The sequence below is a fragment of the Rhizopus delemar genome, genomic scaffold, assembly GCF_000149305.1.
Source record: "Rhizopus delemar RA 99-880 supercont3.10 genomic scaffold, whole genome shotgun sequence".
Classification (NCBI taxonomy): domain Eukaryota; kingdom Fungi; phylum Mucoromycota; class Mucoromycetes; order Mucorales; family Rhizopodaceae; genus Rhizopus; species Rhizopus delemar.
This window is the reverse complement of record NW_027137836.1, coordinates 23,676-39,648: the sequence shown is the minus strand read 5'-3', so window position 1 is coordinate 39,648 and position 15,973 is coordinate 23,676. Positions and strand designations below refer to the sequence as shown.

Sequence of the window (15,973 nt, the reverse complement as noted above, 5' to 3'; positions counted from 1 at the left end):
GGATTGGATTTGGCTTATTTTAGTTGATACGTCCTTCTTATCAAAGAACTCTCATGAATACAATACATATTCTAAAAGAAACATGTTTAATTGGGAATTGATTGTATGATCTTATTTAAATAAACTTTATATTTTATTTTATTTTAATTATGATCTTGTATTAAGACTTATATTTATTAATGTCAACTACAATCAGTTACTGTTCTACAACATAGTGGAATTCCACAAAGAGCTCCAGAAAGGGCACAGAGAACTACTAAAGAAAAAGGGAGCTCCACCAACAATTAGAAGAAGAGTACAATATGTTGAAATGGAGTTCCCAGATAAACTTGATCATGAGTACTACCCTTCCTGGGCTTTTTCTTCCCCTGCTCTTGGCTTCCCCACTTCTGTTTCTGGTCCTTCCTCCTCTGCTGCTGCGAACCCAATGCCATAGGCATCCGCTTTTTTGTTTCCTTTTTTTTTTGTTTCTTGTTTTGTTGCCTCTTATCAAATTGAATAAACATTTGTTAAAAAAAAACTAGTCTATTGAATGATTCTTTAGTAAAATATATAAAATAATAATAATGATAATGATAAAAATAATGATAAATGATTGAATTGTTTTTCATATTTGCTACATATAAATCTTTCTTGGAAGAGAGAGAGTGAGAATATGATTGTCAATGTAAGGCTTGACAGCAACAGGATTGTAAATGCGATGAATCGGAAGTATGTTTTGTCTTGACACAGGTTCATACTGGTTCTTCCACACTTGGATGCCAGTACCATCAAAGGAGGGGAAATGTTGGGACGCATGACTGTACCAATTGACAAATGCAAAGTAATGAGTGTTGTTACCAAATGAATGAGTAAAAAAATATGATATTTGACCAATGCGCAGTTGATTGTCGACAATGGCCTGAATGAATGATGATGGTGATGATGATAATGAATTTGCACTTGCTGGCTGATAAAGCTGTCCAAGCAAAGTGATTTTTTTGAATGAGTGTATGGTGGTATCAATGTATGTATTTGTTATCATAGGTGCATAGGTGTTCATATAGTAATTTTTTAAAGCATCACAATGCTCATGGCATATAAGTTCTGTTTTCTTGTTGAATTTTAAAGGAAAGGATGATGGTGGTAGAGGCTCACTACCAGTGATCGTCGAATTGAATAAACTAGGCCCGTCTATGAAACGAGAGTAGTCAAATGGCGTTAAACCACTCTCGTCACTCGTAACCTCGCCTATCTCTTCTGTTTTGCCAAATATGAAATAGAAGACAAAAACTACAAAAAGACGATAGTTGTGAAACTAAAGATTATATATGACTTTATTAATAAAAATATTGAGGGTATTTATACTTTTTGAATGTCTGGGTCTTTACCGCTATTTCAATTGATCGGTTAAAAGAATGATATGGAATATAAGGAAGGATAGTGGATAATCAATAGCCGCTGTCTACTTGACGAATCAAGGGACAATGAAGTAATTAAACTATTGATCTAATGATAATTATAGAATAGGATTGAACTGCCGTTGTTGTAATCAGGTTCCGATATAGTCTTTTAGAACGCTGGTAGGACAACAGGGCAAGATTGGCTATTGCAGAATTCTCACGTTTATTAATAGAGATCTGGTTAGACTATAATTCTGTAGTATCCAAGTTTATCCATGAATGTTCACTTTATTAGTTGTGTGGATACAACATTGCCCCCTTCTAGTTTGAAGCAAACGGTAAAAGGATAAGTGAAGATTCAGGAAAAAGTAATTGTCATACACAATAAGTGCGATAATGATCATAGGGCAGATAAATAGACATAGTATAATTGAGGGTAGATCGTAGTAGTAAGTTGTCATAAAAACCTGATAGTAAAAAAAACCTTCTTTAGGAAAAATTGTCTTAGGGAAAAAGACGGTCAACTACTTAGACAATTTAACGTCTTGATCTCTTGCTTCTACTGTGATGATCACGAGTAGGAACGGTACGTTTGGGTAATCTTGCTTTCTTTGAGACAGCAGTATTATTACCTGCTTGACGACGAGCCCAATATGTTTCAATTGAAGATCGATCATCAAAACTAGAAGTAGGTTCCCAAGTGTAATCCATAGGATCATCGTATCCTTTCCAATGAACAAGGTACTGGTAATTACCTGGAGTTCCTTTGTGTTGTATAACTGCTTGAATCTCATAATGTTGGTCATCGATTGATTCTGCACTTTTATTGCTGGGTAATGCAATAAGTTTTAAGTGTGAGGTTGGTACATCTCTTGATAAGAGGTTATTTTGTTTGTCAACTAATATGTAACTGCCATTAGTTGTCATTCCACTTATATAAAAAGGACCTTCGTAATACGGATCAGTTTTGTTTTCCTTATTCACATTTTTAATCATGACTTCACTATGGAGTGGGAATGGTGTGTGAACGATTTTGTTTGTTTTCATAAAATATGCATTGTCTACATCCTGAGTTTCCTTAATGCGTTTAGCAAGAGCAGGGATAACGACTTCAGTAGCATATTTAAGTCTGTTTTCTATTGCTTTAGAATCTACAGCTTCACTTCTAAGAGTGGGTTTAATATGAGAATAATCTTTCATATCATTTGGTACTTTATTGAAGATTACTGTATATGGTCTACTCTTATGAAGTCTGGAATATTTCAGATTCATAGCATATTGGGTTGCAGGTACATATAGATCCCAATCTTCTTTTCTTCCTTGTAACTGTTTAACAATAGTCTTTTTAGCAATTCCTACAAATGCTTCATTGACTGAGTTACCAAGGGGATTAAAAGGGTTAGACACTCTCTTATCGATACCACTGTTATTAATAAGTTCAGTGACGATGGTAGCAGTAAACTCTTTTCCGTTATCACTAGCAATGACCTTAGGCCAGCCGAAAGTACAGAAGATATCAACAAGCTGTTTGGCAATAGTAAGAGCTTGTTTATCAGGAATGGCTTTCAAGATAGTAAAGCGAGAAAATAAATCAACCATGACAAGAAGGAAATTATTTCCGCTCGTAGATGTTATATTAAAAGTGCCGAGGTCCATAACCCAATGATCTAGAGGTCCGTCAGGTAGGATACTTCTAGGGGGATGATAACCTGTTTTGGCAATATTAAACATTTTACATTCGTGACACTTGGATATGACATCCTGAATATCTTGACGTAAATTAGTCCAATGGAGTTTATCACCATGAATGGTTTGTTCTATGGCTTTAATTCCATAATGGCCTAATAAGTGAGCCTAAAATATTATATCTTTTCTTTCCTCAGGAGGAGGTGTGATATAATCTTCATATTGCAAAGCGCGATGCAATAAGGGTTTTGATGATGATGATGATGTTGCAGAAGTGACTGCATATGTTTGTGTTTCATAACTTTTAGATTTTTCTTTAAAAGTTGGTTTTCTTTTTTCTTTTTCTTTACCACGGATACTGTAGATGGCAACATTGTTGACATTGTTACCCCCCTCCAGTTTATTGTCATCTGGGAATAAACGACTAAGTGCGTCTGGGATAATATTCTTAATGCCAGGACAATGAACAATATCAAAGGAATATTCGAAAATTGTTTCAAACCAAACAAGCATGGCAGCATTTGGAACAACTTGCTTCTTGATGTAAATCAAGGCTTTGTGATCAGTTGTCAAGGTAAAATGACGGTTATATAACCATTTATTATATCTCTCAAACATGAATACAATCGCTAACAACTCTCGTTTGTTTGTATGATAACGACGTTCGGTAGGAGAAAGAGATCTTGCAGCAAAGGCGTTATATTGAATGACTTGGTCGATGACTTGATAAACGACACCGCCGATACCATAAGCACTAGCATCTGTTGCGACGTAGAATGGGTACTTAAGGTTAGGAATGTGAATAACTGGGGCATTCACCAAGGCATCCTTAATGTTACGAAAACTGCATTCATGGGTTTCATTCCAAATTCCTTTTAAAGAATTAAGAGATCGTAACCGGTCAAGTGGAGCAGTCAAGCGAGAAAACATAGGTAAACTATTACGGAAATAGTTTGCAAATCCAAGAAAACTCATGACTTGTCTACCAGTTTTAGGTGTGGGCCAAGAATGTATATTTGTCAGTTTACGTTGATCAGGGATTAGAGAACCATTGTTACCAATAGTCCATCCAAGAATGTTTACACAACTTTGTGCAAAATGTGTCTTTTCAACATTAATAATTAAGTTTGCAGCAGTAAGACGTTTCAACACTTCACGGACATACTCAATATGTTGATTCATGTCACCAGAGCTGAAGACACATAGATCATCAATATAGAGTGCAGTGTAGGGAAGATCTGCGAACAAATTTGTAAGAACACGCTGTACAATGTTACCGGTACTTGTCAAGCCAAAAGGACAATGACGAAATTGATACTGCATACCAGTGAATGGATGAGTAAATGCGGTTTTAGGTCTATCAGATTCTTGGATAAGAAAACGATGAAAGCATGCTCGTATGTCGAAAGTAGTAAATATAGTAGCAGAACCCATACGTTGATGAAGATCACTGATTAGAGGTAAAGGCATTCTATTAACATTCTTCACGAGTTGGTTAAGCATACGTGGATCAATAACTGCTCTTTTCTTAGTGTATAATCCGTTAACATCCTTTTTTCCAACAAGAAAAATAGGGTTGTTGAAGCGAGTATTGGAAGGAGCAGGTTCAATGACACAATCATCCAACCAAGTTTGAATTTGGTCTTCCATGATTTTTCTGTTAGCAATAGCAATATCGGGTTGTCTTCGATAAGCAAAGGCATTGGGTTCAGTATCAAGAGTAATGATAGCACCAGGTAAATTACAATGAGAAGACATGGGGATACTCGTATTAGCATCTAACAAAGGTTGAATAGTGCTCATCAATTGCTGTCTTTCCTGTTTAGTGCCAACAGGAGTTTCATTTGGCTTATAGTCATCAGGGTTAACTGGATCAGGTATTTTAGGAATATTAGGATTTAACCAAGAAGTGGCTAATCCTGTTAAACCTATTCTTAGTTTAGGCAAAATGTCAAGTCCTAAACAAATGGGGACATCACTGCTAAAATCAAACACTTCAAATTCATATGGCAAACGGATTTGGTTATAATAAACAGTAAGATTTATTATGCCTAACCGGCTTACAATACTTGAACTATTATGTCCTAACTTGATCGATCCTGGATTAGGTGTTGGAACTAAACCAAGCGACGAACAGAACGAAGGAGACACACACGAAAAAGTTGAACCGGTATCAATCATGGCCCATGTTTTGATGTGCTCTACAATAATAGGAACATAAAGCGTATTAGTGTTTGAAGGCGCTTTAGAAAAGATGTGATGTGTAATGTACTTACAGGCCTGAGCAGCTTCAGCCACAGTAAGGGCTTCTGCAACATCAATGTCCATATCATCCGACGAATCGGGAACAGAGACAACGGGACCAGCAGCATCAGTCTTACGACCGGAAGAAGCATCACTACTACTTGTAGTAGGAGTGGCAGAAGAACCAACAGAGGCAGAAACATCGTTACCAGAAGAGGCAACGGAAGACAAGGAAGAAGCAGGGGATCGACTCATTCCGCGAAACAAATGAGAAGGCCCAGCAAGATCAGAGTCGTCAGCCGAAGAGCCAGTTGAGCGACCCTTTCCTTTGCATCGATGACCAGGACGCCAGTTGTCAGCACCACAAGAGCGGCACGGACGTCCTAAACCGGAAGGGTGGTTTTCTAGATTCACTGAGAGGCAGCAGAACCAGAGACAAAAGCAGAGGATTTCTTCCGACCAGAAGAAGAGGAGTCATTGACCATGGAGGGGCCAGCAGAAGTGTGAGAAGCGTTAGCAACTCTACGTACTTTGTACAATGAATGGTACAAAGTCTTGGCCAACTTGACAACGTAGTCGACCGATTCTTTTTGCGCATCCGTACAATTGGCTAAGGACACGATCACCTTCTTGTAAATGTCGGCCTGAAGACCGATCAGAAAGCAACGAGTCAAGACACAGCGATCTTGGATCTGTGCCAAGCGACGGAGGTTGTTGAAACGTTCAACGTATTGGTCAACAGTCTCAGCAGCAGTCATGGAGATGCGTAACAACTCCGTTGTAGACGTGGCCTTTTCTTCAGCCGAACCAACACCATAATGGCCAGTAAAAGCCTTTTTGAACTGACTCCACGTATGGACATCCTCCTTTTCTTGATATTCATCAAGCCAAGTACGTTGACTAGACGACAAGCAGGGAGGGAGAAGACGAAGCCAGTGCTGATCAAGATCAAGACCATGTGCGAACATCACGTCCTGAAACTTTTTTAAGCAGTGCTTAACATCCACAGAGACAGGGGCAGATGGGTCAAAGACCGCACCCTTCCACTGCATGAGGGGTAGGTTTGGAGGTACAACATTCAAGGCTGCAGGGGCAACCTGAGGTGCACCAGTCCAAGCGGTAGGAACAGCATGGGTCATAGCTCGTTGGAGGAGATATCTAGTATGAACTAGTCTCTCTAGGTCCTTGGAGCAGGCTTCGTACTTGGCGCGCACCATGCTATCTTCCTCTGACTCAGGGGTCGTGGAAAGAAGACGAACAGACAAGTTAAGGATAACTTGGGTGGCACCGATGATGGTGGAATCCAACTCCTCAATAGAAGAGTGGATGGATGGAGCTGCGATTCTAGGCTCAAAAGAACCAGAAGAAACTGCGGACGTGGTCATTCCAGAGGACTGTGCCTCTGAAGATAAGGTAGATACATCTGACATACGACGGGCGTTATCAGGATAAGTTTTATCATTACTACTGGAAGAACCAGCAGCAGCAGAGTTAAAGTCATTTGAGTTTGACATAGTGGTAAGGTAGGTAGTAATAAAAAGAGGGTTGTTTTTAAAAATAAAGTCAATAAAGAATTCACAAAAAAAAATGTTTTGCCAAATATGAAATAGAAGACAAAAACTACAAAAAGACGATAGTTGTGAAACTAAAGATTATATATGACTTTATTAATAAAAATATTGAGGGTATTTATACTTTTTGAATGTCTGGGTCTTTACCGCTATTTCAATTGATCGGTTAAAAGAATGATATGGAATATAAGGAAGGATAGTGGATAATCAATAGCCGCTGTCTACTTGACGAATCAAGGGACAATGAAGTAATTAAACTATTGATCTAATGATAATTATAGAATAGGATTGAACTGCCGTTGTTGTAATCAGGTTCCGATATAGTCTTTTAGAACGCTGGTAGGACAACAGGGCAAGATTGGCTATTGCAGAATTCTCACGTTTATTAATAGAGATCTGGTTAGACTATAATTCTGTAGTATCCAAGTTTATCCATGAATGTTCACTTTATTAGTTGTGTGGATACAACATCTTCTATCGATTTCACCAATAGGAGCATATCTTCGTTGTTTGTGTTAATGAATGAATGTAATGAATGTATGAGGTCTTGCGTATGAACATTTTGTGTAAACATAATGGCATAGGTTGTTTCGAAGCCTGTCTTGAAATTAATATTAATATTTTTTATATTACCATTAAGGCGTTCGAAACCATAAAGCCAAAAGGCATAAGAAGGACCAAAGTCCAAAAAGCATTCCTTCAGATGCATGTGCATATGCATATTGGGGGTTGTCATAGAGTTTCCATACAATTGAACACATGACTTGCCAAAATTCTTAAAAAGTGAATGTGCCATTTCTATGTCTTCAACTGTAATCAAGGGGCCGGTGACCAACTTCACAGCTTCAACATACTGCATCCAAACATCGAAGTGCTCTCTTGTCAGCTTTTGTTTCAAGAGAAAAGGCGAAAGCACAACACACCACGTTCTCCACTCGTCAGATTTCATATTGCTGAAAGAGCTTTCAACCTTGGCTTTTTTTTTAAAAAAAAAAATTGTTAGCTTGAACATAAATTAAAGTTTTTTATATTTGTTACATACATCTAGGGATCTTGCAGTATTGAGAAGGAATGAGAATTGAATTTGATTCATCAGCCATTGCCTTGAAATCATTTACTGTAAGCAAACCACGGCTTTCCCAAACTTCAATCATCCTCTTTGGTGTACCAAGGAACAAGTTGTGCATTGGATCCACAGTTGTCAATCTTACCACATCAAAATAGCAAAGTCGATGAAGCTCGCTCCATTTACTCCCCGTACTTGTCTGCAATGCCTTTTGCTGGGTGATATGGGTCGCGTTCAGCCAGTCATACGCCTCTCGTCTTTGCTGGGTGCTGTCCCTCATTACCCAATGCTCATCATCAAAGTTGGAGAAATCAGGCTTGGATGAATTGGCGCCAGTACTGATTCTTGGAAAGACAGTTGAGCATTTGTTACAAGCCTTATGAGCTGACTGCCCCATAAACCCGGCTACTTTACGTGCTGCAGGTATGTCACAGTTGACTGACATTAAAGCAACACGAACAAGCACACCATTTGGGCATTGATAGGTGGGTATAACCGCACCATCGTACAGGACAATCAACTCATCCACCATTGGCCGCAAGAAGTTTTGAATTTGGTCATCCGTGGGTTCGCCAGGACCAGGAATCATGCCAACGAGGATAATGTTGGAAGTCTTCATCCTCGAACTTCTAGGGAGATTGTTGATAGTTAGGTATACACCACCACAAGAGTAGTGCATACCGTCACTAGGCTGGAACCAGTCCACATTCAACGACACCATCAGCGACCTTTCTTTGTTGACAAATGGCTGAGCATTTGAGTCAGCAAGCTGGCCCCAAACTCTACCATCATAAATGTCGTAAAGAACATCCTCTTCCACCGATCTACTTCTCCACTGCTCAATTTGAAACTCGAAGGCAGGACGAGCAAAAAACTTCTTTAAGGTTTCCAAAGTTGAGTTGTAAGGATATTCAAGGGCAGGCTTGACGGTGCTTCCAACATAAAGAGGATTACCACATGGTTGTTCTTGGCGGTGAGGGTTGTTTGCAAACCTGACGTAGGAGCATTGTCGGGCATGCAAACTTCCCATGGTGTGCACGCTTCTGCAGAGGGAACAGACAAGAAAACGGGAGACACCACTGCTGGCAGACAAGTAGTTGACCATGGCACGAGCTGTGGAGATCTTTGTTGGAATCTCCATGCCATGGCCAAGAGCACGAACAAAGAAAGAAAGAAAGGCTAATAACTCTTCACCAGCTTGCACAGAGAGGTGCTTTGCTTGGAAAAGAACCACGTAAAGCACCAAAAGATGCTTGAGCTGATCTTCGTGGCTCAATTCCTCCTCTCCATCAACATTCATGTGGTCTAACAAGTTGCAAAATACACTTCAATAAATAAAATCTTTCTAATATAAAATGCTTTGTTGACTGAAAATATACCTTCAAAGGTGGTATGCTCACTTTCGGTTTCATGGATGGCTGCTGATTGTTGCATGACTTCGGTTGATTGTCTTCCAGACTCTATTTTTTTTTTTTTTTTTACATTAACACGAGTGCCTTTATACAAAAAAAATAAAACTAAAACCTCTTCCTCTGATTCTGTCTAAACGCTTATGGCTAAGAACAGTTCTTTTGGTGAGTCTTCTAAATCCACCGGGATGCATGCTGCATTCGGTACAAGTGCAGGCGATTTTGGTGTTGTTCATGTTGTTCATTTTAAAGAATTTAGTATTTTGTAAAGAAATAAGGAAGAAAAAAAAACGTGCCTGATAAAAAAGGAATACTAAATTTGCAAAAACAGTCGGTGCTTAAACAATGAAATAAGGCAGTAAAATACTTTTTTTTTCTCCCTAGTTTTGTTTCATGGAATAGACTAGATGCCAAAATTAAAGAAGATAAAAAGAAAAGACCAAGCACTGGCCAAATGTAAGTTTATAAGAAAAAAAAATAGTGACTAAAACTAATGTCCTTTTTTTTTACATTAGGAATTCCTAATGGGACACATTCGGATGACGAACATGAACCTCATGAGCAAAGTTGTTCTTTCCAACTTAAAGAAACTATAAGAATAACAGACTTATATTGTTGCCTGTTGCTAAAAAGTTCTTTTTGGTAAAGAAAGTTGTCATTGCCCCACATCTTTAATGGCTAATGGCTAATGGCTAATGGCAAATTACGCACATGTGCAAACATAAAGTAAGTAATAAACTAGTATAAGCTTAAAAGCATATATTCTTTTACAATATTTGTCATAAAAAATAATAAAGCAATCTATTTATTTGATAAACAAAAAGTTTTGTATGTATTTGTTAATTATAACTGCCTTGTAACAAAATGTCAGCAGAGCTTCTTTATTTTTTTATTCTTTTAGAATATACACGTATTCTTTTTTTATAATGTAAAGGTATTTGCATTTCTATAAAGTATATTCGCTCTTAGATTATTGTATTCATTTGAACAATGAACTTTCTATTGCTAGACCCTGTTTTTTTTTTACTTAAACTGTTTTTTTACTTAAACTGTTTTTTTACTTAAACTGTTTTTTACTTAAACTTTTTTTTACCAAATCTTTTTTTTTTACCAAATCTTTTTTTTTTACCAAGTCTTTTTTTTTTTACCAAGTCTTTTTTTTTAACCAAGTCTTTTTTTTTTTCCCAAACACGACTATTTTGTTACTTTCTGTTACACATTTCTAATGATCTAAGCTAAAAACCACAGACTGCCTTCCTAATATGTATTTTTCTGAGCAAAATAAAAAAAAAGAAGACATCGGTCTTTAAACGATAGAGGGGAACAGGCTTTCCAAAAAAAGATCATTTGAAAAAAAAAACACTTTTTTAAAATATGAATAACTCTATGAATACTTACCCTACAAAAAAAAACAAAAATATCAATAAATTTCTTTATTTTTTTCGCACCTAAATCTTTTTTCAAAATTAAAAAAAGTGCAATACAGCAAGATATAATGGTTTCTCATAAAAAAATTATAAAATCTCCGGATCGATGATTGATAGGTCTGTTAAAATTCTACGTCAAAGCCCCTACATTATTTGCAGTGTCAAAGATGAGCAGAAATAAATACCTTGTGTAACGGTCGGAAGAGCGAAAGAAAGGTGGGGATGTAGCTCAGTCGAAAATTTATGTGTTTATTTAAAAGATTAATGCAATCGACCTTTAGGCCATTATTTGCTAATCAAAGTACAAAAAAGAGGATAAGCATGACACGAAAAAAAGTCCTAGCGACCATTTGATGGACCAAAAAAGAGGAGAGAGATAAGAGCAGCCAAAAAGATAAACCAAAAGAGCTATTCTGTAGATCATCAAATCCATGGTCTCCTCCGCATCGTGCACTAAAAGCTGTGGCAGTGGGAGGTAGAAGCCAGAGGGAAGATCCGAACACATTTCACCGAGACGAGGAGAGCGACCTTTCATGCCAAAGCAGTCCAGGTGAAGGATCGTTGGTGTAGTCACCATCAGGGTTGCAAAGACGATCAAAGTGCCAAAGTATGGTACAGAGACTGACCCAGAACGGAGGAACAACGAGCAGAAGAAGAAACAGGCAACAGCGACAAGAGATAGTCGATGTGCAGCTCAGTAGAACCAGCCGGAGGGAAAGGAACACAACACCAGAGAGCCGATGGGACCTGAGGACAGACCATAAGATGAGCACGAGTGGTATGACCAAACAAGCAAGCACAAGGACGAGGATCACCAGGTAGCCAACCCATACGCCAACGTATAAGCCGACTACGATCAGCACGCGAAGCAGGAACATACAGGATTGGATCCACACGCAGTACAGGACGACAGGCACGAATCAAGACTTGCTGTGTCGAGGCCAGGAACTGATCAAACTCTTGCTGACGATACGCATGTAACCAGGTTTTAAGCCGTGAAGGAGCCGTAACTTCTGGTGGGTGATCGAGCACAATGCGTCGAGAGCAAAGAGTTGATAGTAGTGACGATGGCAGAGAAGAAGAGAGCAGCGACAAGAGACAGTCATCAGGCAATGTACCAGCACGGAGACAGAATTTCAATACCAAGGTATCAGCACGGAAACGCATCGAAGGCAGATTGGTAATGTGCCGAAGCACAACTGTCGACGAGGTCTTGTGGCCACCAACGATCAGTCGCAGACACCGGCTTTGAGCGCGCTGTAGCTCGTCATAGTCCTTTTTGAGCAGCTTCGAGATGGCTAGGCCATACTCCAACTTGGGACGTACAAACATAGCATAGAGGCGAGAAGAGAACAGCAACGAGAAACCAGACCGATTGGCACCAATAGCAGACAGTTGGGCCATCTTGAGCTGAGCACCAGGCTTGCGGTGAGCCACCAGACGAGACGGAGAGATGCCATTGCGCATAAAAGGGACACCAAGGTAAACAAACTCATCAACAGATGGTATGTCTTCATCATACAGTGTGAGACGGACGTATCTTGACGACGTCGGATCCGGAGCATTGAGGATAGCACACTTGGTGGGACTCCATCTGTAACCGAGCACTTGGGAATGGATTTGGGCCAGGTCAAGCATATGTTTGACTTCACTGGCAGAACCAATAATAGCCACATCATCAGCGTAAAGAAGGGAGTTGATGGCTGTGGGGGACGGAGACAAAGAGGAGACATCCAATGACGGACCAAAAGGAAGACCAAGACCAGAACCAGAAGAACCAGAACCAGAAGGGCCAGGAGGACCAGAAGGAGACAAGGACGAAACCATTGTTGTGGTACGCGTGGCAGCAGAACGAAGAAGAGCTGGCAGCGTATTGATGTAAATCGAGTACAGATGTGGACTCAAGACAGAGCCTTGAAGTACACCTGTACTCGGTGTGAATGGTGTTGAGACTTGGTTGGACAGCAGGACCGAGATTGAAACATCATCAAAGAGATGAGCCAAGACAGAGACCAGAGCAAAAGGAGCATTGACAGCCAAGAGGGATTGCCATATGACACGTCTGTCGACGGTATCATACGCAGCCTTGATATCAAGAAAAGCAACAACAGGGAAATGACGCTTTCGACGATAGTACTCTTGCATCAAGTCATGCAAGCAGAGGGCTTGGTCAAGAGCACTACGCTGTGGACGGAAACCACCTTGAGCAATGTCCAGAGGAGGCGAGACATCTTCTAAGAACGGAAAGAGACACATTTCGAACAACTTGCGAATGATGGACGTCAAGGAGATCGGCCTGAAGTTTGACGGTTGATGAGGGTCGCCCTTCTTGTAGATAGGCACGACCTGCGCATGACGCCAAAGAGAAGGAGTGTATGACCATTGGCAGCAGATATCAAAGAGACGAGCCAGGATAGCAGCGACTTGCTTACGAATGGGGATAAGCATCTCTGTACGCAGATGATCAGATCCAGGAGCTTTGCGTAGAGGTAGGCGACGCATAGTATCAGCAACAGAGTCAGCCGAAAAAGAAGAAAGACCAGAGCCAGAACCAGGACCAAGACCAGAGCCGAGACCAGAACCAGAGCCAAGACCAGAACTAAGACTAGAGCCAGAAGGGTCATCCTCAGAAACGGAAGCCAGATCAAATGGAACTTGACCATCAGGAGACGGAAGTGGAGGAGGACGACTGGATGGTAGACCAGAGCCAGAGTAGACGGATGCAAGATGATCCCGCATAGCGTTGGCACCAGCGACGGGACCATCAGGATGAGCATAGGAGACTTGAGAACGACGACGGTTGTGGACTTGCTTGACCCTACGCACCGCAGCAGAAAAGTCACCACGAGCGAGGGAGTCACAAAAGGCACGCCAGGATTCTCGCTTTGCACGCTTGACAGCCGTGCGGAAACGGACATGAGCTTCTTGATGTAGACCCCACCAATAAGCTTTGTCAATCCCAAGGGACCAACGCCACTTACGGTAGAGCCAGTCGCGACGATCAGCCAATGCTTGCAGTTGAGAGGTCCAGAACCTTTTCCATTGCTTTGGTCTTGAGGTACGAGATCCAACTGACTTGTCCAGAGCAGAGTAGATGGCCGCATTGAGTTCATCGTTAAGATGGTCAATGGGTGGACGCGTTGACGGTGGACTTGAGCACATCTGTTGAAGCTGGTCAAGCAAAGCAGCAGACAAGGAGCAAAAGGTGGACACGTACAGTTGTTGAACTTCTGGTTCTTTCAACCGAGACAGATTCCAAAGGCGACGGACTTGACCTAAAGAAGGAGAAGACTGCGTAGAAGGGACCACAGGGACCGAGTACTCAAAAGAGAGAGACATCAGTTTATGGTCTGACCCCAAAGAAAGATCCAAGGCGACCGAGATGCTTGCTGAACGAACCAGTGGCATGTTGGTGATGTAGTAGTCTACAATGCTGCTTACCTCAGCATGACCACGGCAAGTCAGGTATGTTGGAATACCATAGGCAAGTGTCTTGTTCAAGATGTTGAGACCATGGTCGTCGCACCAACGACGAAGGACAGAGCTACGCATGTTAGTACGAGAGTCACCAACAAGACGACCAAGACGAACATTGAGATCACCGCAGATGATTGTATCGTCAGTGAGCGGCAGAGAGTCCAGGACAGACTGTACCTCAGCAGTAGGCAATGAAGGAGGCAAGTAGAGACAGATGAGCCGTAAAGAACGACCCAACTGCAGACCAAGAGCATACTTACAATTCACCGGGAATTCAACCACAGGCAGTGAGCACCGAGGAGAGACCAAAGCAGAGACACCCATCGAACCACGGTACTGACCAGCAACAGGAGAACCATAGAGATGAAACTGCTGCCATGAGGTGGGAAGGCGAGCAGGCGGAAGCAACCAGGTTTCGGTGATAAAGACCAACGAGAACGACTGGCAGTGACGGAGGAGGTCATCGACTGTGGAAGCCTGGAGACCGTTGGCATTCCACAAGCCGATGGTAAGCGGAACGAGTGATGATTGATGGTTTGAAGGAGTGGACGGAGACACAGGAATGGACTGGGACGATGGTATTGACGGATCAGAGACTTGGCGAGAAGATGCATTATAATAATATGTATTACTACACATCATTATAATGATCTTTCGCTGGAACGAGAGGCAGCATCGTATTGATCATACAGGTCCATGGCCATGTCTTCAACAGGGTCATCACGGTGACGGCGAATGGTAGGACGATCTTCTTTTGAGGAGAGCACCTCCGAGACAACTTCATCAGATACCATAGCGTTGGCAAGAAAGAACTTGGAAACAGCAACGGCAACAGGGTATCTTAAACGTTCTAGAGTACGAGAGCAGCGTTCGTTAACGATAGTTGCGATGGCAGTCAAGCGAGTGTCAATGGAAGCAGAGGCATAGGTAGGGTCGGCCAAGTGTTGAGGATCCAAAGGATCAAAATCAGTCAAGACAGGAACCTTTGCTCGTTCGAGCAGACCAAGGAGAACAGGCTTGTACTGCAAGTGCACAAGCAGACCAGCAACAGAATGTGCAGGAAAGCACACGTCAAGAACACGCCAGTTGTCAACACCAAGTCGACTGAGACGACGACGCGCCTCGGAGTAAGACATACGCCTAGATCTGGGGATATAGACGTATTCGAATCCCTGATCACCAGAGACAGGTTGAAAGCCACGAGCAGCAGCAAGACGACGACGTACCTTATTTCGAGGCTTACCATTGGCAGCCACTACGGCCCAAGAAGAAGCTTCAGTGCCAGATGGCATAGCGTTGACATTACCATCTTCCATTTCAGAAATGGCGGAAGCAGCAGCGACATTTCCAACTTTTGGAACGGTTTTTGTGATTTTGACAGAACCAGAGTGACCAGAGGACGTCACAGAACCAAGCTTTGCACGAAGTGTTGCAATCTCTTCAGATTGCTCATTCGTAATTTTCTTGAGATGAGCATTTTCAGCTTGCAATTCCTCTAATTGGCGAAGCAGCCCATCATGGTAAGAAACTCTTTGTTCCAACTCTTGAAACTTGCTAAACAGATCTTGAATTGAAATGGAAGCAGTAGAAACACCTGTTGGCACCACAGTTGGGGGTCGAGTAGTCGACATTCGACCAGATGAAGAAAATGAATTAGTCGACATTGCAAAAAAAGAAATGGTGAATAATTAACGCAGCGAGTTGAAAATTG

The 15,973-nt window shown here is 41.2% G+C and overlaps 6 protein-coding genes across 6 annotated transcripts; 3 read left to right on the top strand and 3 right to left on the bottom strand.

Annotated features, from left to right (window-relative positions):
* Window positions 1-310: 310 nt before the first annotated feature.
* RO3G_11972 (uncharacterized protein) lies at window positions 311-436 on the top strand (the record flags this gene model as incomplete). Its single annotated transcript, XM_067666556.1, has 1 exon — window positions 311-436. The coding sequence occupies one exon, from the start codon at window positions 311-313 to the stop codon at window positions 434-436; it is 126 nt and encodes a 41-aa protein (XP_067522657.1).
* A 219-nt stretch (window positions 437-655) lies between these two features.
* Window positions 656-1,190, top strand: RO3G_11971 (uncharacterized protein; the record flags this gene model as incomplete). Its single annotated transcript, XM_067666555.1, has 2 exons — window positions 656-711; window positions 1,085-1,190. The coding sequence occupies 2 exons, from the start codon at window positions 656-658 to the stop codon at window positions 1,188-1,190; spliced, it is 162 nt and encodes a 53-aa protein (XP_067522656.1).
* Window positions 1,191-1,919: 729 nt separating this feature from the next.
* RO3G_11970 (uncharacterized protein) lies at window positions 1,920-6,826 on the bottom strand (the record flags this gene model as incomplete). Its single annotated transcript, XM_067666554.1, has 4 exons — window positions 1,920-3,223; window positions 3,419-5,185; window positions 5,345-5,695; window positions 5,839-6,826. The coding sequence occupies 4 exons, from the start codon at window positions 6,824-6,826 to the stop codon at window positions 1,920-1,922; spliced, it is 4,410 nt and encodes a 1,469-aa protein (XP_067522655.1).
* A 1,091-nt stretch (window positions 6,827-7,917) lies between these two features.
* Window positions 7,918-9,383, bottom strand: RO3G_11969 (uncharacterized protein; the record flags this gene model as incomplete). Its single annotated transcript, XM_067666553.1, has 2 exons — window positions 7,918-9,254; window positions 9,329-9,383. 2 exons carry the CDS (start codon window positions 9,381-9,383, stop codon window positions 7,918-7,920), a joined length of 1,392 nt encoding a protein of 463 aa, XP_067522654.1.
* Window positions 9,384-9,501: 118 nt separating this feature from the next.
* On the top strand, window positions 9,502-9,883 carry RO3G_11968 (uncharacterized protein; the record flags this gene model as incomplete). The annotated part of the gene is made up of 3 exons (XM_067666552.1): window positions 9,502-9,623; window positions 9,743-9,814; window positions 9,874-9,883. 3 exons carry the CDS (start codon window positions 9,502-9,504, stop codon window positions 9,881-9,883), a joined length of 204 nt encoding a protein of 67 aa, XP_067522653.1.
* Window positions 9,884-11,379: 1,496 nt separating this feature from the next.
* Window positions 11,380-15,926, bottom strand: RO3G_11967 (uncharacterized protein; the record flags this gene model as incomplete). The annotated part of the gene is made up of 2 exons (XM_067666551.1): window positions 11,380-14,893; window positions 14,953-15,926. 2 exons carry the CDS (start codon window positions 15,924-15,926, stop codon window positions 11,380-11,382), a joined length of 4,488 nt encoding a protein of 1,495 aa, XP_067522652.1.
* Between the last annotated feature and the right edge of the window lie 47 nt (window positions 15,927-15,973).